Genomic DNA, 24,201 nt, shown 5'->3' with positions numbered 1-24,201 from the left:
TAATGTTATGTGAACCAGTATCTTTTAGCCATACAATAGTGTTGTAATTTTGACCTTTCTTAAACAATGTTGGCCTCTTTGTGTTACACGGTACTGGTGGCACAGGGCTCAGTTTGTGTAGCTGGAACTTTAAAACCTTGTATAGCTTTAAATCTAAAGTGTGATTGTGACAGAAAGTGGTGGTTGCACGTGGTGTCTAGAACTCAGTGATTCAATGCACCATTTCTTTATTTTAGAAAATAGTTTTGTCTTTAAGAGATTTGTCCATATCATATTCAGGTGCCAGTATTTCTGTACCTGAGAGACTGATAATAACAGCTGTTGCCTCTGCTCAGGTCATGACCTTCCTTTCCTTAATTCAAACATCTAGATGCAACATACCTATAGTTGTGTGACAGTTTGATTTGATAGGATGCATGGAGATGGATTTGGTGCTACGTGTTTTGCTGGGATATGTAGATCTCACTCCATGTCATGGTTTTAATGTCATCTTTTTATGTCATTTAGAAAGTCTTACTTTGAATGCTTCAGTTTGTCATTGAGGCTTTTGCTTAACAGTCTCTTTGAACACCTCTGGTCTTATCTGCCTGTAAATGACAGAAAAAATCCTGTTTGTTTCTCTGTCCTCTTTTCATATTGTTTATGGAAATTTATTTATCGAAAAAGTGTTCATGCTTCTGGTCCAGGCTTCACATGTGTTACCAAGGAGTCCATCTCTCACACTGCCCATACCTGTCTGGACCATACCTTTATGTTGCTGATAGCATTTAAGCTTGGTGGCAGAAGGATGCATCTTGTCTTTTTTCTCACTGTGGTGTGTCAGCCAGCTGTGCTAACAAACCGAAGTGGGGCAGTAGCATGAACTCAGGCACTGTTCCATGGCCATCCATGCTGTTCAATTTGTTGGCACACTTCTGGCACAGTTTTGAGTGGTAGCCTAGTAGTTTCTCAAATTAGTATGAGTGTGGTTTTGAGATTGGGGTCGTATTAACAGCTCCTGGTACATCAAATAGGGTAGGGCCATCACCACCCAATTTGTGTTGTGTTGGGAAGAGAGTTTGTTCCTCTATGTATATATGCATTTTTCACCATTTCCCATCATATCCAGAAAGTGGCCCAGATCTTAGTAACTCATATTTGCACAACCAGGGAAATCTGCGAGGAGACAGAAGCAGTTCTGGGGATGGGGAGATGTGAACTATCTCTTCTTGCATTGTCAGTAGCATGTAGATCACAGAATAAGTGTCAACTCTGCTGCTGTGCACGTAACTGTCTATTTTGACATTAAGTTCAAGTCAAACCTGTTTTTCCTGCCAGCAGCAAAATTCAGTAATGTCTTTCTGCTCCTAGAAATTGCTTTTGGAAACTGGAGAAAATGTAGGTGCCTAGAAGTTTACAGCAGATGAAAGTGTGCCTGTGCACGTAGTCACCTGCTGCAGTGGATAAATTACCAAGTCTATTTGATACTGATACTGTGACTGCAAGCTCATAAGGTTTCTGATCTCTGATTCCAGGAGGGAAAAAAAGATTTTGCCTTCTGGTAAAGAGATGTAGCTGACTTGTAGCTTTGTTTCTACAGAGTGCATGAGGTACAGCACGGATGACCTTAAAGGATGCTGCATTTCTTTTACTTCACTCCTTGTTTGCAGAATAATGGCCTAAGAAAATGTATCCTGTCTGAAGGGTTCTTTTCTGATGAGTAGTTTGTAAGTAATTTAAGAAAAGTTCTGTGCATCTTCGGTGCCTCTAGGGATGTGCTTAGTTCTCTTTAAATCTTAACTGCATTTTGGAGTGTCATGACAGTTTCCCATCAGCGCAGATGCAGTAATTTGTTTCCTGATTGAGCTCCAGAGACCATTCTAGGGTGTCAAGTACTGTAATTAGTGATAGTTTGATCATCACATATTCTGTCTGTGCTGATATCTCACCTTAGTAGTTGGTTCTGTCTGGTGTATAAAGGTGTGAGTTCAGGAAACTTCAGTTTGTTCTGTCTTCTATGTCCACAAGATCTGCTAGATAGTGTTTGTATGCCTCAGTTCTGTAAGCACTTCTCTCAAGTTTTTATTTTACCGTTTTTTCCCCTTGAGTGTCTGGTTATTCTCTCTTTCCCTTCAGGCCATATTTTTTCCCAGTATCACTTTTATAAGTCAGGACTGGCAGGAACCAGTCCCCTGATGAGGCTTGGTGCTGTGCAAGCAGTTTTCTCCTACAACAGGTACTATTTGGTTCAGAGCAGCTGAGTGGTTTTAGGCTTTATTTCAGGATGGTGGCTTGTGTGTCTATTCTGGCTGCAGTAATTGTTTTAGCAATGAGATGATGCAGTACCAATATCCATTTGACTGAAAATAACTTCTCCAAGGACACCACATACAGAAAAAATATCACTATGATGCAAGTCTGAATTAGCAAAGGGTGTTGTTACGTAGTTGGCTTACTTCAGATAAACAAATCAGCCTTGAATACAGATGTCTGCCATGCATTATCAAGGCTGTTTTTTAATTCAGGTGCTCTGGGCACTTTAAGTGCAGCATGGTGACTGGTTTGTGAGAGTAACCTAGTCCTGGAATGAGCTGACTGACATGTTACTTCTTGGAGTCTGGAATTCTGTAGAGGACTGTTGCATTTCTTGCAGAACTGAAGGTTTTATGTAGGGATTGGCAGATTTAGAGATGTTAGTTCACATAATCTAGTAAAAAGCTCTCAAGCTGTGTATAATATTGCACCTGGTGGATGGCAGTGGCATTCTGAAGGATGCACTTTTGAGTAACAGATGTTCAATGGGGTACTTCATTGGTGAAGCTGAGTAGCTTTCAATTTATTCTGTAAATCTGCTCTGTGTGCCCAGGAATGGATACGAGACTATCAGAAAATCAAGATTTTCTTTTTTATTTACCCCAAACCCCTCATCCCTCTGCAAGGCTTTCTCAAGATCCAGCTGTGTTACTGGCACTCTCCATCACCATCTTCCTATAGGAGTGCTTGTACCACAGTCTTAAAGCTTCTGGCAATGTATCTCCTAGGTCTTTTGAGGACCCAGTTATACAGACTTAAATCTGATACATATCAACCATACTGAATTTCTAGCAATGTGTTGCTATTATGTAGGTCCCACACCTGTAATAATTTATTGCAGGAGACTGGGAGAGGTATCCTATTTCTATATTCATGTAAAGTCTCTTGAGGAGGGTGTAATTTTTCTTGAATTCTATCTTAATGAGGTAACCAGCTTGTTTTTTGTCTAAACTGTATATTCATGGGAGTGATATTATCTTTCATATGCTCAACATCTAGAGTTTTCTGTTTCTATATTAACAGATTGAGGCTGTTCAGGTGCTCAGAGCAGCTGAAGTAGTTGATCATAAAGGGAGGGAATATCCACACAAAAACTGGAAATCCAAAGTCTGCTTTGACAAGGGGTACCTTCTTTCACCCATTGGGATTTAAGGTGCATCATTGCCCTTACAAAGAATATCTTGTTTCCAAAAGTGTTACACACCTGAAAAAATAATCATTATGTCACAGTAACTTTTATCTGTTCAATGATGGTAACTAGCATAAGATTTATTATGTACATTTTTATGTTAGTGTGGTGTAACAATTTACATACTGATTTTATGCTGTCATAAAAGCACTGTAATTTATTGCATAAGTGGAGGTTTTCAAATAGTGACAAACACTTGACCTGACAAGAAAGCAGTTGCCAGTTCTCCCAAGCAGCAGGAACCAGTAACATTGAGCATGTGAGCCTCTTTCAGCTCCAGAACAGACTTGGAGACTTGCAGAAAAGTAGTTCAGAAACTGAAGCATGTATTGCTTCAAATCTGATGCTTGATTAGGATAATAATACTGATTGATCTGTATTGCAGTGCAATACAGATTGGTAGTTACCAGTGTTACAGCTTCACTGTGATCACAAGCAAAGCTATCTTAACATCTTTTTAATTGAAGTTTATATTTTGGCTCGATATTAATTCAGAAAATACTCACCAAAAAGCTTAGAGGTCAGTTTCAGACCAGATGATTCTTTTAGCTGTTCTTTGAAACAAATGTTTTCTGTCCTAAGAGTTGTTAAAATATCTTTACCGTGTCCATGTTAATTATATTTGTGTGACTTTGTGGATTCTAAAATCTTATATTGGTCTAATAAATATTGATTTTCTTTATTGTAAGCTTTGTTTCTCACATGAGTCTAGTACTACTAGTACTGGTGTCAGTAGAGTGAAATAATTTTTATTTTACTTGTAAATTCAGGTGGGTACAGTAACTTTTCATATAGTATATGTGTTACTGCTGTTGAACAATGCTCACAAGCTACACACAGGAACACAGCAGTTAAGGGGAGCTAGCTATCTTCAAATTACGATGAGGGTGATTTTGTTCTCATTATCCAGACGTTAAGAATTAAGATTGAGAACAGTATCACTGTATCTGTTCCTTCCCTTTGCTATGTGAACTTGTACTACCAGCTCTGCACTGAAAGAAAAAATAAGTATTGCATGATATTTTAATTTTATTCTTAAACTGGAAACTGGTGACTGGATATGGACACTGAAGTGTTAAGTGCAGTAGAAAAATAACATCCTGCTGCCCTCTTTCTACAACATTTTACTTGTATAAATAAACACTTTTTCATTAACTTTAAATAGTAGATTCTTTACAGTTTTTGCTTTTCTTGGTGTGTTCAGTAAGGCAGGCAGCTTCATTATAAGAAATATTCTGGCACCATAAGGAGTTACAGAAGAATTTTGGCTTCAGGGACGGAGCTTTCCCATTCAGCAGCCCTCTGCATTTATTTTCAGATAGAGGGTAGTAAGTTCAGAAAGGAAATTGTCAACTCCATTGTTAATATCCGAATTTCAAAATAATTCTTAATCTGAACTTTTTATTAAGTCCCAATTTGGCAGAGCTCAGTTGTATTTCTTTTTTCACTCTGGAGATTGAATATTGCAAACTCAGCAATTATTTCCTTAAGGGTTTTTTCCCTTCAATAAACCACACTAAATTACCTTTGTACTACTCATTTAGACAGTCAAGAGAGAATGTAACAAAAATACAAATTATTTTTTGGTGGGGGCTTTTCTTTAGTAGTAGAAATTGAAGGTTTGTAATACCCGACCTGAGAGTATAAACATAAATCTTTACCTGCAAAGGCCATATTACAGTGGAGTTTTCAGCTCCTAGGGGACTTTAGGGGACCAAGTAGCAATGCCAAAAGCTAAAGTAAACTCGCCCTAGCATTTTTCTATGCAGCCTGAATTCTTTGTAAATGAACCTAGATATATGAGGATGGTGAGATTGCCCTTATTGAAGGGCTGTTTCAGAACTAGGCTAGAGTGCCTAGTTTTCAAAACTGCTTGTTTTTTGGTGTGTTGCTTTATATTTTTTTTTTAATGCCTACATACTGAGACTGCACGGATTATTATTGCTCAGGGGTTTTCATGGAATAGAGGACTGAGACATTCCAGGTGCATGGGAAGTTTTGAGTCATATTCATTGTGCTCTTTAGTCTTCCATCTTAAGAATCACAAGTTAAATGTACTGTGTAAAATAAGTATGATGATGTCTTACAAAAGCATTAGTAATTTTGTTACTAAGAATTTGCAGCCATGGTTGGTCTAGAATAGAAATAGGGGATTTAAATTGTAAGCCTGAGATCTATGTACATTCGGGCATCTAAGGCCACCGTTCTGTGACACTGCTTCCAAACTAAAGTTTGTTTACTGACAGGTGAGTTTAAGTGGCTTTTTTCCTCCACAGCATGTTGGTAAAAGTAGTGCTGGTATCTGTAAAGAAGGAGCCCCTTTGGGCAGTGATAATTGAAACTGTTAGCTGTAATAAATGTCACTAGACTCAAGGGGCATCCCCCCCATAGTGAAAGAATATCTTCATTTCCTTACCTAAAACATATGAGGAAATTAACCTGTCTTAACCTTTGCTATTAGCAGCAATTAGGAGCTATTGACACATATCCCACACCCTCCAAAAATAATTTGTCTGTGACAGCATAATACTTCTTCATCAGTATTTCTCAAAGCACTTTACAGTGATGCAGGTCAGTGTCTCCCTTACATGTTACACATGAGGAAACTGAGGCATAGGGGACAAACAAACATTAGCATGCAAATTCTTATTGCTAGAACAAAATGAAAACCAGCAATCTCCTGGGCATTCAGCAGTGTCTAATGTTTTATCCTGCAGTAAACTTTGAATATGGCAAGGGATCATAGAACTAACACATCTTCATGCCTTTATTTCCTGCCATAGTATAGCAACTTTTTAAGACTTGTCACTGGGAATAACTATTCATAGCAAAGTCAGTTGCTGGTATATATTTTTTTAAAAAAATCTTACATGTAGTTATGTTTTCTTGTATCTGACTTGAATTGCCATAACTATTCTGTTTATATGTGAACTGCTCAAGGAGGAATTAATACATGTTGAATTGTGGCATGGTGAAAGTGTGAGGGGGGTTGCATCTCTAAGTACCTTTATGTAAGTGGATTGAGTGTGCTTTCCAGGACAGGACACAAGTTGTATACTCAATTGCGAGACCAGTTGCTGGCTATTATTCAAAGAGGTTTTACTTTTAATAGCCTTTTCTCATATTTCCTAATATTTTGAAGGGAGTTCTTTGTTTTATGTTGGCATGTAATTAATGTGCTCTTATAAAAGAGTTCTTTTTAAACAAATGAAGCTGTTTTATTTCAATCTTCCCTAAGTATCAAAAGTCAAAATTCTATGTTTTTTTCTGTCTTCAAGTGTAGAGATCATAAGTGAAGTTCACCTAAATATCATGTCTGCAAAGAAAATACTAATTTTTTTTAATGAGTTTTTTAAATCTGGGCCTGGGAGTACCAAGTGGATGCTGAATAGCATTTTCAAGGGCTCATTAATGAGTGTTCCAGAGCTGGGATAATTCATGAATTCCTGAGGTTTATGCTTTACATCCTTTCCTTACTCAATTTACTGTTGTTCTGCAGATTTTTAATTGTAAACTTCATGATACCTATATCACTGAGTGGATTGATAAGGAACTGGCGGGATCTAACTTTAAAAAAATGGGCCTGAATTCTGATGTTTTTTTTCTCAAAGCACTCTCATATCTTCAAAGTGGGTATGAGGATTTTTTTATAAGAATCTACATTTAATATGCAGCTAGTATTTAGCATCTACAAAAATGTTACTGTGCAGAAAATGGAATGGCTGAAGGAAGAGGACCTTAGTGCATGAAGGCAGTGAGTTGCTGTAGAAGAGATGGGAATGTTGAGGGCAAGAGGCTGGGTTTTCTTATAGCTGGATGGGCAGTGGAACAGGACAAAACAGAGGAGAACTCAAATTTTATCCTGTGCATTGCATGAAACTTTTGATTCTTTATTTGAATCTGCAATTTCTGTATATGACCGTGAAACATAGTTTTGAGAACTGGTTAATCTGTGTATCTGTACAATCTCTTACATGGTTATATAAGGTTCATCCTAGTCTTGGGAGTCTTAATAAATTTAAAATGGATCAAAATTGAAAGGTAAACTTCAGCATTTCATCTGAAAATTCCCCAAGCTTTGGCAAGAACAGTCTTACATGCTATGAATCTGAGCATTTCTTGGGAGGCTGGAGAGGCAGTGGAACTGCAAGACAAAATGTCATCTTTAGCGAGAATTTCTGTTCCATGGCAGTAGACAGTGACAAATTTATGGAAAGCCTGTATGCAGCATATTATCTATATCTGTCTGAACAACTTCAGCTCCAGAACACGGGTAACTGTTTTGCTGTGTGCGCTGTTGTGTGGCCAGCCAAGGTTTCAGCAGCATTAAGCAGCGAGGTGCAGCTCAGTGAGTGATGCTGTGCAGGTAAACAGGAAGTGACAGTGTTCAGTTTGCTCATCAGTGGAAACCCCAGGTTGTGTATGTCAGCTGGTAAATGATCTGCTAGATGAGATAGCTTGGAATATTATAATCTGCAGCATGCTTGTGGTTATGGTTATGTCACATCTCAGGAAGGCTGAAGTCTTCCATGTGCTGTCCTGAATCGAGGTTGTAGGATTTAAAAATATCTTCATGCTGTGTCTGGTAAAAGAATGTCTCTCTTAATCACGTGCTGTTTGATTAGGCTTTATATGCTGTGCTGTTTGCCCACACCTTAATTGTTGGTTTTTTGTGATCCACCACTGAGCAATGTTTTGAAAAGGAGTTGGCCAGCTCTAACTGAACTGTGGGGTTGTGGGAGGTACTGGAAAGGCAAATGAATTTTTATCTGAAGACACTCATTAAAATGTGAGCTGTAATGTGTAACTGGCTGACTGAGGATTAGGAGTGAAGGATCTCTTTACTGGACAACAGCACACTAAGTTCAGACAAGCACTTTTATGGCTTAGATTTGTCAAACAGCAGTCCCTTGTTTCATCCCATTTTGTTCTAACATCACTTAATGATCACTGGTACTTTCTTCACTTCAATAAAATATCTTCAGTGAGGATATTGCAGCTGACTTGTCTGGTTATCAGGGCACAGGCAAGACAGGGATTCTGTTCTTAAGTGTGGAATTTTTGGTCTCTTAATTCCTTAAATGTTTCTACATAACACTATGCAATATGTGGAGTTGTCTTCTCATGTTTCAGAAGCGATAGGAAATACCTGAAGTGGCTTTGTTATTTCTGAAAAAATTTCTGACTTCCTTCTGCCTTCAAATAAGAAAAAGCAGCATCTCTTACACAGTAGCTCTATTTCTAACAGCCTAACTTTTTGGAAAAAATTACTATTTTCTTGATGTCGATATACACGGCATTTTTAAATCAGTGGGTAATCATGGGAAATTAATTAAATGAAAAGCAAGCTTTAAGCTTAAAATTGAACACTTGGTAATTGTAGCAAATAATTTCACAAGCAGTAGAACTGGTGAGGCCTCAGTGTTTTCAAGTGAGTAATTTCTTGATTTGCACAAAGTAAAGTTTTACTTATGTGAGTGGATATTTACAAAAGGCTTTCTTTTGTCAGTTCTGTCAAATAATGTGAAGTCTTGCTTTAGTGTTCCTGTCTTCGGAGCAGTCAGATGGTCTTTGGAAAACAATATCCTGTAAAGGGCATAAAAATTAGAAGATTGTTTCTAGCTGCCTAACTTACTGAAGTCTGTCAGCAAACTTCTGAAGTTCTGTATCTCTTCTTTCTATGGGAAACTAGTTTAAAATCATGTTGGTAACATCTGAAGCTTGCTTTTTTGCAATACACAATTGTCTTTAAGGATGAGATTCTTAATAATTTGCCTAATATATCTTCAGAAGTTGTAATAGCTTTAAAAATTGAAGTAATCACAGTTTGTCCAAATTAAAAATAGAGTAGTAGTCAAATCCCTAGTGGAGGAATGCTGTCACATTTGGACTCAGTTGTGAAGATTCTAGAGGCAACCTGGTGTGAAAACAAATTATACACCAGTTAGAGTTGCAAAATCTGACTGACAAAAACCTAATTTTGTAGTAAAAATATTGTGGAGTCTTAGAAGAATATTTTTAGCACGAATGTGTGTGTGCATGCTATCAAGACAGTATCATCACACTTCTTGTACAGGATGCAGTAACCATACACTGCCTGATACACTGTTTTTAGAGGGGAAAAGCCTAAAAAGACAGATGCATCTATTGTACTTATTCCATTGTCTGGGGCCCTAATCCTTGCAGTCCTTCAAATAAAGGTATCAGCAGTAAGCAAGAGTAGTGTGCCTTCAGCATCACCAGTCCTTTCTCTCTCCAATTTCTTCCCATCTCAATCCTTTCCCATCTGTAACTGAAAAGCAATTACAAGTTGACACTTGTAAATACTTCCTGAGCTTTTCAAAGTTTAGTGGTGATGTTAATTTGTGTTCATATTTCTCACTGTTAGGCCTGAATTGCACCTCTACCATCATACTAGACACCCATGCTTAAGAAGTTTGGCTTACCTACTCTTCAGGGCTTATAAATATTGCAAGATTCTGAACCTAATTAAACTCTTCTAAGTTTTGTGAAAATGCTAGGAAGTCTTTTTGTCTACTCTAGCAAATGCCTCTGCTACTTGAAATGTTGCAATTGTTAGGGAAGCGTACTTGCATGTTTTTTATGTGGCTTAATTACTTAGGGGTCATTTCAATAGTGGCAGGCTTAGTCAATCTGTTTAAAATGCTGTTGGGAGAGGTTGCAGTGCATGCTTTCTGTAGGAGTGCATGGTGGAGGGAACGTTCCCCCTAGAAGTGGGTTATCAGCCCTTCCTAGCAGGAAGGGAACATAACAGACTGTTCCTGCATGACAGGAGACTCCTCAATGCCAAGAAAAAAAAGCTACATTTTTTTTTTCCTGAAACAGGACCACTGTGCAGAAGGAAAATTAAACTGCCAGAAAGAGCAAGTAGAGCTTGCTTGTGTAGGGCACTGAAATCTTCCCTTGAGAAAGGGGTGGAAGTTCTGGTGCCTTGTCCCTTCAGCAGGTTTTATGTTTCTGTATTGAGTGATGAGATAAAATGTATAGCTGTATTGAGCACTACAGAAATATTTTTGGAATCTCCATGTATTTATGACACTGAAGATAAGGCAATTGCAAAACAACAGGGAATTATTATCACTGTCTAATTACAATTGCATTTGCATTGAATTACATGAATTAATTTTAAGTACCAACATTTAAAAGTGTAATTGCTAAAACCTAAGCTTATTTTAGAAGAGCACCTAAGATTTCAAGAGCTGTCTCTGCTTGATTAGTCAGTGCTATATTCTGGTTGTTTTTTTCCTTCAGAATATTTGTCATCTGGAGAAAAAAAATGTCAGCCACTGAATTCTATCTAATTGCCTCATTTTCTGTGAATGAAGGTCAATTTTCTATAGAACCTGGTCTCACTTCTGCTTCTTGTTGTTCTCATTCACAAGTCTTAATGGTATTGTTTCTTTATGTCCTTTCCTGACTCAGCTAATGCCAGGCTATTAGAGATTGCTTTGGTACTGAAGCTTCCTGCTGTTCTTGTGGTCAAGATTAAAGTTAGGCCTCACTAAGCATTTCTGCAGTGAAATGGTACTTGATAGCATGCCTGTGTTCCTGAGCCCTGCTCTCTGAGGAAAACTATTACAGCTGTTGTGGCATCAGAGAATAGCAAAAGCTCTACATTCTGGAACAGCTACCCTAGGAGCAAACTGCAGGCTGTCTTCCTGGTCTTGTATCAAAGAAGAAATGCGTCACCCAGGAGCACCCAGCCAGCATCACCTGGTCAGGCTGCAACATGTTGGCTTTCCACCATAGCATGTCTTAAAAATACCAGCCATAGGTGTCTTCTCACCAGCTCTAGTATTGATTAGGACAACATTTCCAGATACCTGCTTTATGGAAAAGAGAAGAGATATACTGATTTCTATTCTTACAGGGTTTGGATTGCACACAACTATTCACCATAGCTTGCTTTTTCCCACAGAAATGTAAAATTAGCTAATTGAGCTGAAAGTCCTCAGACTGACTTGGTGAAGAAGCTACAGCCATTGTATAGGCATTGGTTTTTTCAAGAGGTTACTCTGCTTGAAAGCATCTGCTACTACTTGCATCCTTGCATTACAGAACAAAGTATTTTCTTTTTTTTTTTTTTTAATCTTTTTTTCCTGGTTTTATTTGTAAGACGTTTTCAGGGGCTGGGAAGGATAACTTGACAAAAGCAAGCCTGTCGTGTGATCAACTTGTGTGTATGTATAGTTCTGCCCCTTTATGGGGAAAAAAATCCATCACTCATAAAATTAGGAAAAGGTTGAAAGTTAGTGCTAGTGTGTTTTCAGTAGTACTGTCAACATGTAATACATAACAATACTGAACCATTAGAGAAATGCATGAAACCTAGATGCATTTGTACAAGCACCAAAATGGGAATTATTAAGTACAGTGGTGATTTTGTAGCCCTTAAACTTAACTGGACAGAACACTGAATAAATAAACTCTAGGCTTTTAATTACCCTTTTTGTGAGCAGGAGCTTGGCCTGGAATACTTACAGAGGTCACATCCAACCAAAGTCATTTTGTGAGCCTTTGATCTTTGCACCACAACCTGTTGTCAGCTGTATGTAAACACTGGGGAAAAACATTCAAATGGGTCTTGCTTTCTGTTCTACTGTATACTGAGGTGGCTGAATATCTTGAAGCTTTAATCTTGCTGCCACTCTTTGTTGTGACTTTTGGCCCACTGTGTTTTAATGTCTGTCAGCCATAAGCCATGCATTGTAATAATTCTTTTTTGTAATGAGCTGTGCCACCGTCTGGGTTGGCTTGCTTCACTGTTTTTTGAGAAACACTTGAGTTACAGCAAGTCATTAACATGACAGGCCACTGCAGCAAATGTTCACACCAGAAGCTGATCAAAGTACGCATCTCTGCTGCCCAGTCGGAACTGTCAGTGGCTGCTGTGATCACATTCTGCAGATGTGTGGTGACTGGCTGTGGCTATGTTTTGCAGGCAGAAGGTGTTTTCACGAGCCTTTTGTTGATACCACATATCCTGCAGTATGGGTCCGAGGGTAGGACCAGCTCTTCCAGTGAGGCAGCCAGCGTACGGCTGACAGCACAGACTTGCTGCTTCATAGCTCATCAGCTTGAAGGGTGTGACAGGTTCCTGGAATCAATGGTATGTCCTCCAGCTGGAGGTTGACTGTGGAAAAAATAGAGGGAGCTGAGCCAGGTTGGTTTTCACCTCCACAGCCCAGCAGTTTCTGGTGGACTACCTTATTTCTTTCCCCTATGCACCTTTTCTAGATATATAGCTGTATAAAAAGGACAAGAGCTTCACCAAAGCTCTTAAAAGAAGCAGTAGTGACAACTTGAAAATCCTCCTCCTGAAAATACAGTAGTAACAAAGTAACCTACTACGTGTCAGAAAAAAATATAATCATTATGTTGAATCAGTGGTCTGACCTACTCTGAAGAAATACTTATGTATAAAAGAACCTGTACTTTTAAATGCAAGACTCTCTTCAAGAATGCTGTGAGAAACTGAAACAATTAACTACATTAATGATCTTCAAAATAGACAGTAAATACTCAGTAAATGCAGTAGAATATTCAAATATGATATTTGTGTAAATGTTCTCAGATGCTGTAATTATGCAATTAAATTTGAACTTTTAAAATTGAATTTATGTGGCTAGGATTTATATTGAATAGCAGTAGATGCAGTTTTATTTTCTCAAGTTTTAAATTTTGCCATGAGTCTGTAAATTTCCAAATCATGTGGATCATTACTTTAACCATCTTTGTTCCAGAAGCTGAATAGCAGAAGGCTTGGCACCACTGCTGTACATAATGAAAATGAACAGGGGATGAAGTAAAAGGAGTTGGATTTTGTCCTCCTCCCTCTGGCCCCCAAAATATACTTTTTATTTTTTTCCTTTATCACCCTTTTAATAAAAAAACCTGAGTGATATGACAGCAGAATTTGTAGCTTTATATTTTAATATGCAAAAGTCTCATTGCAATTGTCAACATTAGGAATTTGTACAAAGCTAATGAGCAAGTTAAAATGCAATTGAGCTCTAAACTTGGTAGACCTCAAAACAAAACCTACTTTAGATCCAGTGAAATTGTTTTCTATCTTCTAAATCAAGCTCTACTCACAGGGTAACCAAGTATATATTAAATATATTATGATTATGCAGAATGAGGACACACTCTGTGTAATATTCTTCTTTGTACTCATGTGCTAGGCGTTGGTTCATGCTTTTATAAGCACTTGTCAAGTTACAACAGTTACTGGTTTACCCAGATACTCCAGTTGGTGCTTTTGCTGTTAGATGTGATAATCAGCAATGTATAGGAGCCATGTCTTGACATAAGTCACTGTCTCCTGTGCCTCGAATTTAAGTTGTATAATTCCTACCAAGACCACCTCTGTGAGCAGTCCTGTTGGGTAGAGGTTAGTGGAACTGGACTTCTCTTGGAGTAGTGAGAAGGTTTCTTGCAGGGGGGGAGAGATAGTTGCTGTGCTTAAATGTGAACTGTAGAATGCTCCATTTTGCTCCAGTGTGCTGTCTTGTGTCTATGAGGTTATCAATTTAAGTAGACAGTATTGGAGAAATGAGTGGGAGAGGCTGTTAGAGAAGCAAAGATTTTGAATAAAATCTGCCTGGCTGTGTCCAAAATCAGGTCATTGCCTGTTTGCAATGTAGAGGAGAAAATGGCATGTCTTAGATGACATTAAGTTGCAGATATAACTGTTTTGTTGTGGTAGCATGGGTAATTCTTTAGGTCCCTTTTTACTTATCTGACAAGTGCAGTTATGGTTAAATTACTCGTATTACTCTGCAGATTATAGGGAGAGAAGTTTTACTCCACACTTAGTTGTAGAGCATTTGAGGAAGTGACTACAAAGCACTCTTTTCATCAGACAAACCTGCTTTAACTTCTTCTGTAGGTTACCAGCAAGATTATTAGTCAGTCTGACAACTTCTGACAAGGTGGCTGCAAAAAGAATCACAAATATATCTTGGTTTGTGAAAGTTAACATCACAGTGCTTGGGCAAGGGTAATACAGCTTCCCAAAGGTGTAGCCGTCACTCTGACTATATTAGGTTGACTCTATTTTAACAAAACTGAAGGGTTTTTGATGAAAAAAAAATCCAATGAAACTTAGGGTATTCTTTTGGAGTTTTAAGCCATATGAAAAGTATGACCATGGTGACAATGACATTTAGTAGATAATCTTATAATGCAAGAAGGCATGCCTGCATTCTAGATGTCTGCTGTTTTGGCAAGTAGTCAGTGTTGATGAAGGCAGAGTAATCCTTGTGGAGCAGGTGGGGAAAACCTAATGGAGAGCCCATTACTCAGATTAGGTATAAGTCATCCAGAAAGGTCTTGAAACTAAACAGATCTAAAATAACATCTGCTTAATATTTCATAGTGATAAAGGAAATGCAGTTTTTTGACTGATAGTGAAATAAGTAGAGACCAAAGCTGAAAACTATTATTGTGACCCTATGTTCAAAGGGCTAACAAACTGGATTCATACAGCACAAGTCTCATCTCTGTGCAAAGAAGGACATAGTAGGACTAGTTAATATCCATGTAAAAGTGACAAGGGTAATGTGTAATATAATTTTTTTTTTCTTGTGTTGCAACTAGTGTTGCTTGCTAAAGAGAGTGTAGAGGCCAAAGAAGTGTGGCAAATATCTATAAAAGGATGTGCAGCATAAAGGAACAACTGTGAAGCCATCAACACCATCTCTTAGTGGAAGAGCAAGTAGGGACGATAACTGAAACTAGCAGGTGGCAAAAGTCTAGATAAAAGGAGCTAATTATTCACACAACACGTAAGAAAACTGTGAAACACAATCCTATGCAGTGTTATCATGCTCAGAATTTCTTGTGGGTCTGAAGAGCGAATAGACAAATTCACAAAGGAACAATGCAGTATGTGCTGCTGGCCTGGGGAGCTTTGAGCTCCAGCCTGGCAGTTCCTGGGGACATGCTTCCATAGTTGTAATGGTATATTCTTGTATTCTTACCTTCTTTTGGCAGCTGGTGCTGCTGGAGCATAGATCCTAGGCTAGATAGCCTCTGGTTTGGCCTATTACAGATCATTTAAGCTTTATGTCCCTATGACTTGGCTCTTAAATATTCTGAGGGCTTCCATTTTCCTTTCCTTATGGGACTCTTAAGGTAAAACACATATATATTAGAAAATATGCTCAAGAATATTCTAGTGACTCAAGCAATCTAGTTTGGAATACTCTTCATCTCTTATTAGAATCTCTCAGTTTGAAAACCAGACAGTTCCTGGTTGCCAGCTGGGAATGAGCCTAGCTCATGTGAATTCTCAAACTGTGCCCAGGAATTTTTGGAGTTTGCTAGTTGGCATAGGTTAAAATTGTGCCAGAGACCACTTAAACAATTAAGCAATGTCTTCCAGTTGCATTCCAGTAGCCAGGAGTGTGTCCAGGAACTGTGCAATGTACAGTTTCATCTTGAGTATTGTGTATGTATTCAGTTTGAAGTATTAAACAGACATTTCCTTGCACAGTAGGGCTACTTTGTGTGACCACCATAGTTACTGATCTGCTTCCTAGAGGCAAAATGTCTTTGCTATTTTTCATGAAAAAGAATGCTAAGTTCATTTGGGTTCCTAAGGTGTCTAAATCTTGTATAGAAGTGAAAATCTAAAGTACAGGAGTGATTTGGGGTCATTTGAACCTTATGGTGTTAAGTACCTGGGAAATCAGCAAAGTTGCTGCCTAGAGCAAGGAACAAATCTAAGAGATGCTTTGGGAAAGGATCAGTTATAGAATTTATGATTTTTTTTTTCATTAAAAGTAATAGCTACCTTTTCTTTTTAGACAATGTCTTCAGCAGTCGTTCAGATATACGCAGCAGATCGCAATGCCGTGTGGTCAAAGAAGTGCTGTGGTGTAGCTTGCCTTGTAAAGGACAATCCACAGAGGTCGTATTTTATCAGAATATTTGACATTAAGGTAAGCATTCTTTTTCATTTTCAGAATCTTTAAATTTGATTGTATTCATTCTCCATTTTTGAATTCAATGAGTTAGGTTGTAGCTATGCACTCAGAAATTCTCAAGTGGTTGTGCTTTAAGCTGTGCAGTTGGAGTTGTTATCAATAGCTAATTATAACTTTTTCAGGTACTCTAAATTTAAACAATTTCATATATATCATCTTTAATGGATGAAATAAATATTAACTATTCTTACAGCTCTCAGAAGCTGTCCTCTACAGATCTGATTAGTGGAAATTAGTATAGTGTCACTGATATGGATAGCTGTCAAAAGTCTAGTGGGTGTCATTACTTTGGATGGTTTAAAGAAATAGATGCTGTCTTATGTATGGATGGAAACAATGTTTTTGGTCAGTGTGGTGCATGTGAAAACTGCAGGATAAACAAGTTGTGTGTTCTGACTTTCTGGGGGAGGGGTGGGTGGCTTTTTCTTTCATTCCCCCTCCACAAAAAATAGACTCATACTGAAGATCTTTGTCCTATTATAATATTCTGATCAAGAGAGTGGGAACTGAGAGACAAAGTGTCCAAGATGTGTTTTTGTAACAAAAATGGTACTGAGAAACCTAAGTCCTACTGACTGTGCTGAGACTTTGGAAAGCTTCCCATTATCTCTGCAGCCAGGAAACAGCTCCTTATCTGTCAGCATTCAGTGCTCGAAGTCTCTCAGATTTGTTAAGTATTGCCAGTTGGCACTTGCATTTGACTTTGATTTGGTCACTTGATTGTTAAGACTCTGCCAGAAACCTCTTCCTTGGGTGCAGAGCTATAATGTCATTTAAATACGTGGGACTTTTTAAAAAGGTGAGATTTTTGTTCTCTTTAGTTAACTATTTTCAAGTCAAGCCTGAGATAAGAAGAGGAGACTGGAAGTCTCCTTTATTGCAGTTGTTGTTTTGTCACTGTATTCTTGTAACTGGTCACTATTACTGCTTTCAGTATCACTGTTGCAGGATTATAGAACTTGAAAGAAGTTTTTGGAAGCACATGGAATTTGAACAGAACACAGTGACCCAATGGAATAGGCCTTCACAGCCCTTCCACAAGCCCTGGTGTACTTTGATTTTGAATGAGCTTATCCATTGGGTTAATATAATAGCAAGGCAGATGTTTAATGCTATGTTGTGTCCAATTCTTAATAGGTTCTATTGTAAAAGAAATTAAACACTGCAATTTCATCTGAAGTTTTATAGTCTTTTTTATTTGTTTTCTTCTTTTCAGGATGGGAAATTATTGTGGGAGCAGGAGCTGTACAATAACTTTGTATATAATAGTCCTAGAGGATATTTTCATACCTTTGCTGGAGATGTGAGTCTCAATGTCTTTGAATACCTATTTTAAAATGCCTTCAGTTTGAACAGTATTTTCTTTTAGTATAACTGAAATTATTAATTCTATGAATTCTTTGTAAAAGCTTATTTATTAAAGAAACTTTTGTGATATCTCAACTAGAAAATGTAATATATAGTACAGAAGCCTAAAATGTGGTTCTTTATTTTCAAATTTCTTTAATGAAATTGCATTTTGACTTGCAGATTATATTTATGACATATCATATATTCTTAAAGCACAAATTTTCCTTCCCCTCTTTGATTTGAAGCTACAAGATTTTGCTTATATCTATTAGATATTAGATCTAAAGATCTATTCGTGATCTTTAGAAACTTGATTAGTAGACAGATGTTCCTAAGATATAATGTTGCACTAAGACTTGGTTCCTAATTTGCGGTGATTTTTTTCTTGTCAGACCTCTAGAAGGGTGTAAGACAATATTTAAGAAAGCCTTTAAAACATTTTCTTAGTCATGGGGGGGGAAATATTAATGTTTTTCAGACATGTCAAGTTGGTCTTAATTTTGCTAATGAAGAAGAAGCTAAACTATTCCGCAAAACAGTAACAGATTTACTTGGACGACGGCAGAGAAAATCTGGTAAATATTCAAATTAATCTTAAATTCAGGCTTGTTTATGTTATTTTGGGGGGGGAGGCAGGAAGCTACTGCTATATTTGAAAGCCACTGGAGGCACTACAGCCATATTTATATTTTGAAGTAATTATGCTATTAAACTGTTCTTCTTTCTCTAATGTGCAAAAGTTAGTACTTTTCTGAAACAACTCACCTTGGTGTTCTGTTCTATAAGTGTAAGCTGAGACCCCAAGGTTGTGATTTTAAAACACAGATTGGGGGAAACAAAAATTGTAAGCTGACATCAGGAAAACTAGAAATCTTTCTCTAAGTTATTTTCATATTTGAATAAACCCTCTTTTAGCCCTGGGCTGTTTATAACTGATTTGTTAAATTCAGCCCAAGTGGGTTGTAACAAAAATTTTACCATCTGGTATGTTCAGTAGTTCATGAATTTTTGGCATTGATCCAGCAGTTAATAGAGAAATATCTTTTATTCAGAACTAGTGATCTTGGCTCAGGCCAAGAACAGAAGACATAATGTGCCTATACTATCCTTAGGAGCACAGGACAGCCAATGAAGCACAGCAGGCTTTTTGCCAGCTGCAGGATACCTTGGGAATGTGGTTAGTGCTTTAAAGGCAGCTCAGGCTCCCTACAGATCTTGTCTTGGTCATTTTCCAGGGAGCCCATAACCAGCTTTCCTGTCTTGACAGCCATATGTCCGTGAAGCATAAAGTGACACAAAATACAGGCTTGGAACAATTAGATGTGCTCAGGGCTGCTGTAAGATGTAGGGTGGACAGGATGCGTTTTTGTAATCCATTCTGGAGTCACACTAGCAATGCAGTGGAGGCTTCTGTAGAAGGAGGAGGCCTTCATCCTGGAGAGCTGCCCTTGCAAGTGCTCTTGCAAATGTGAACGATCTATATGTATTCACATGGATTTCACCAAGGCATGGTGACTCAGGAGAAGACCACTTGTTCCAGGAGCTTAAATGACTTCTTTAAGATTCCCTCAGCTCAGAATAAGTTCATAAGGTTTCATGAGAAGAAGGGGGATCATTAAGAACTGGCAATTATAAAGTTTCTCATACTCACATTGCAAAAGTAATTTTGCATCTACTGTTCCTGAAATTTTACTCTGTTACATCTGAAATGCAATGCTACAATGCACAGACATGACATGGGAAGAAGTATATTTGCATTAGTGGCTGTAGCAAACTTTGTTTGAAAATAGTGGTTCAGTCAAACCTTCCGTTCACAGAGTTTTTCTTCCACATAGTGATTTTTTTCCACAGGACCAGATTAAGTTTTTCTTGTTTAGTCTCTGAACTAATACCTTTGTTTGTATGCTAAAGCTCATGTTACTTTGTATATTGTTTTAACAAACAACTCCACCTCCCCAAACACTTGCAACTTCAAGACAGCTTTTATTTAAAAAAGGAAATGAAATGAAAACCAAAAAATAACCTTCAAAACAAAACACTTCAGATTTTTCCTTGTTAAGAGCTGCAAACCAAGAATTTAAAATAGTTACAAGATTCCTTAGTCAAGCCACCAGATGGAGTTCTGTATTTGTCCTTGTGACTATTTAATTGTGCTTTGAAAATAACAGGCTTTGCACTGCTCAAATCAAAGCTGATTTGCTGTTGGTGTTTATGTGTTTATTTATTTACAAATGCTTATATGAAACACATATTAATTTACATATAGATGTATACATATATATACACAAATGATACCAGAGTTGTATATCATCTATAATATTAATACAACTTAATTTCTCAGTCACAGAGGTAATAGTCTGATAGTTTTGATGCTTTTCTGTTTTAATGGGATTTTTACTTTCCTGCCTTCCAAACTATGTTTCATTTCATAGCAATGTCACTTGAGATGCTTTAAACTCAACCAAGTACTCAATGGGATCATTTAGCTGCCTGTTATACCATTCAGGGCTTGCTAGACTTCTCCAGGAGCCTTATGGAAAACTTATGTTGTTGAAAGGTAGCAGTAACAGCAGTTCTGGCTCACAATGCTATGGCTTGGTGCTGAGGTTAGTACACAAAATAGTGTCTGACAGCTAAGAGAAGACACAACAGGGTTCTGCTCTTCCTCACTCAGCATGAAATGCACTCCAGTATACAGACAACCCCTGAGTAAGTGCATCTGGAGTTCCAGAGAGGTGAAAGTTTGGCTCCAAACAGAGAATGTACAAAAGCTTAAAATGTACAAAATATCAAGTAGAGTGAAGGACAAAAAATATCAAGAATGAGGGACAAAGGTAGAGAAAGATAAAACCCTGCACTATTATAAAGATTTAGACAACAGATCAAAAATTCTAACTAAACTCTGGTTTGGGTTGGCCTTTTCATTTTGGGCGCTTTGGGTTTTTGTTTTTGGGTTTGGTTTTTTTTTAGTCAATTAAATTCTTTACCTTAGATTAGAAAGAAATTGCTATAATTCATTAATTTGTCAGTAGATTTACTTAAATAATCTCTCCATTTACTTCTTAAACCAATCCCAAATAGTTCCCCCAGTAAACAGCTGAACACAGTGTGTCTCTTCTCAGTGCTTGTCACTGTAGTGCACTCTCACTTCAGGTATTGCACATAGATACCATTAGTTTTTATTTTTATTATCTTGCCTCGAAAATGTTCATGTGTGTACTAACACAAGTGCCTTCTCCACATGCTGAGCACTTATCCCTAAAAGAGAAACAGACACTTGTTCTTAACTGCACGTAGTTCTTTCTGAAATAGGAGGCTTCTTGACTAATTTTGTGTACTGCTTGTAGCTCATGGGTGGGAGCTGTTAACCTTCCATGAAAGTGCTTTTTTCCTTCACAAGCTTTTAGTTCCTGAGTACCTTCATAATGGACTTCATAAGTTTCAAGGTAGATACTTCATATGGAGAGGATTTTTTTTTATTTGCTTTTTTTTCTTTCATCTTTGGTCACAGCTCTTGTTTTTGCTGCCTGGGTGACAAGGGCATCTCTAACCTGCTCAGCTTTCATTGGATTCAAGTCTTGGCAGAGATTATTCTCATTTCCAGGAATGCTCATTGAAGGGAGCCGTGTTTTTTGTACATAGGCAGCTCCTGATATTCATCTGTTTTAGATCGGTAGGCATGTTCATCTTCAAAAACCGGAAAATCTGCCACTCTCATCAGGTCATCTGTGCTTCAGGAACAAAAGTTCATACTTTCTTGTCAGCAGTGGTAACCACAGAAAAACAGAGCTAGTCTCTTTGGGCCACAAATTAATCTAGCCAGTAAAAATTACAGGAAGCGTATATAATGTTTTGGGTCGTTTCCCACTATTTTTTCTCTTGAACTATTTATTATAATGAAAATTGTAAAGGATTCCCATGATTTGACTCAAGGCCACCTAACACTTCCTATGAATGCTTCCTGCTTTTGCATCTTCCCATCCCAGGACAGATTTGCAACCAGTCCTGCACTCTCCTTTGCTGTCTCTAAGTTGCTGCCTAGAACTCTAATTATGGTCCAAAGGTTAAGTTGGAGGTGGATTTTTATTTTTTAAAAAATTTCTTTCTAGGGGACAGTACAAGGTGTGGTTTTTTAAACTGAATCTTGTAGGAAGAGAGAGCATGGTACTTAGTCAAAGAGCCTTTTTTCTTTTTTTCACCTCAGACCTGATAGCTTATGCTGAGGCACCCTTGCAGAGGTACTCCACCTCTATGCCTGAAACTAACCTGCTGTGACCTAAAAATCAACTGTCTTTGGAAGGCTTCTTCATCAAAAGTTAACTCTCAATGGATTTTGATCACTTTCCCATGAAGGTTTGATCTTGACAGATTGCTTTATTCCTACCTGAAGATCAGCAGACTGTCATGAGGCTGACTCGCCTTGCATACTTAGGATTGTATATTTTTGGGGTTATAAGTATTCCTAGGACAAGGTCAGCACCATCTGTGGAGGCACCCTCTCCCTTCTTATGTTTGTGAGTCTGGAAAAATACAAGAAGTTAAGTTTTTCTTGGACTTGCTGGAAAGTGAAATGCCTGTTACAAATTCTTAACTATACAACTCTTGGGAGCCCCTGTTAGACTAGAGATACTCCAAATCCTTACAGAGTTGTGATCCTTACATAGTGAGTTGATAAACTGCTTGCCTTTCTGGGTGCTGCTAAATCCAAATTTCTTAAGAGTTTGTGTATAGATGTACTGTATGTAAATATATACTGGGGGTGGATAGTAATTAATAGTAAGTGAGGGAAATCTCCTTTGAAGGGGAACTTAATATAGGCTGAGAATATTGAGGTGTAAAAACTTTACATTTGAAATCATTAAGCCAGATTCTTCATAGTCTGTGAAACACTGGTGCTGTGAATAGAATATCATATTAGTATCAAGAAGATTCTAGTTCTTTCCATATTGTTCAGTTGTCTGTTGGATAACGTAGGTGAAGTGTCTTACCCCCATGTGTACTATTTTTTAGGCATAAAGCAAAAATGATTTGAATTTTAGGTTCTGTAAGGGAACAATACTCTATAAAATTGCTAATTACCTTTCAGATAAAAATGAAAGAGCAGTTTCATTCAGTGGACATCAGAAAGCATAATGCTTCAAAAATCTTGCTTTGATAGGTTGTATTTAAAACAGATTATTTTTTAATATTTCACTCTACTTCACAGTTGAAATGCCTGAAACCTAGTCAGTAGCTATTGCCTTATATGCTCCTGCTCAGTTTGTACACCTTAAATCAGTGCTTGTTATCTAAGATTGGGGTTTTTGTTCTGCAATACTACTTTTCAACTGCATAAGTAGTCTTGAAGGATTTTAATAGATTCCTAAGTTTGAGGTCAAGGTCATTGAAAGCTTCACTAGACACTAAACTTTAGAATTAATTTTTCCTGTGATACCTATGTTTAAATGGCTCTTTTTCTTTTTCAACAGAAAAAAGACGAGACCCGCCAAATGGTAAGCTTTTTGCATGAATCACTGCATTTTATTTTTTCCTTCTGCTGTCATTTACTGTTTATGTATAGCATTGTTTCAGATTTGTTCAGGATAGTCATGTAGTGACAAAAGCAGTAAACTGGAGGTTACAGTATTCTTTTTGTTTATGTTCTTTGGTATTTGTTGTGGCTTGAAAACTTTGTGGCTTAGCTGGCATTTGTAAAGAATGTTTCTGGAGAAGCATGTTTTGTTGCAAGTAGGAGAGAGGACCCTTCAGCTTAAACTGAGAAAACCTTGTAGCATGCACTTGCTGTTTGATCTTCAGAATTTGCATGTATAGGATCACAGTACAAAGTTAGTCCATTTGTCTTAATGGCAGGTATAATAATGATGGATTTAATAGAATATAATATTTCAATTTCAGTATATCTGGCTAACCATGTAACATAGTCTTTTGGGTTTATGTCATATGTTCATCAATATTAAACTCCTTTTGAATGAAGAATTATTTGAATCTCCTTGCCTCTCAGGAATGTGTCTCACTAGCATGAAGATACAGGTTCCTCAGGAGATCCTCTTATTAACTTGATGGAAGGAGTCAAACTATGTATCAGTTTGATACAGAACTTTTTTACCATCCACTCTAAAATCATGAAAAAGGTGCATCAATGAATATCAAGTTTGGTGCTTTTGATTTCTGAATTCACACTGAAGTTAAAAAGGGATTTCTCCTGTCGTATTTCTGTTGGTGAGCCAGATCATACAGGTCATAGCATGTATTTGTGAGTTTGCTGCTTGAGCAAGGGTAGAGTCAACTGATCTTCTGAAATCTGCTTATGGTTTGAGGTGGTCGCCTTAAAATTTGTTCTGACCAAGTCATTCAAGC

At 37.6% G+C, this 24,201-nt stretch overlaps 1 protein-coding gene across 1 annotated transcript in view; it reads left to right on the top strand.

Annotated features, from left to right (window-relative positions):
- Nucleotides 1-24,201, top strand: part of WASL (WASP like actin nucleation promoting factor) — a 53,393-nt gene that overhangs the window by 9,407 nt on the left and 19,785 nt on the right. Inside the window, exons 2-5 of the mRNA XM_071423770.1 lie at nucleotides 16,315-16,449; nucleotides 17,711-17,797; nucleotides 18,323-18,419; nucleotides 23,313-23,336. Of these exons, the coding sequence (XP_071279871.1) occupies nucleotides 16,315-16,449; nucleotides 17,711-17,797; nucleotides 18,323-18,419; nucleotides 23,313-23,336 (343 nt within the window). The remainder of the gene's footprint in view (nucleotides 1-16,314; nucleotides 16,450-17,710; nucleotides 17,798-18,322; nucleotides 18,420-23,312; nucleotides 23,337-24,201) is intronic.

Source organism: Agelaius tricolor, unplaced genomic scaffold (assembly GCF_023055355.1).
Source record: "Agelaius tricolor isolate 1412-34295 unplaced genomic scaffold, bAgeTri1.0.p SCAF_3, whole genome shotgun sequence".
In the NCBI taxonomy this organism is placed as follows: Eukaryota; Metazoa; Chordata; class Aves; order Passeriformes; family Icteridae; genus Agelaius; species Agelaius tricolor.
Note: the sequence above shows the minus strand (reverse complement) of the source record. Positions and strands in the feature narration are given on the sequence as shown.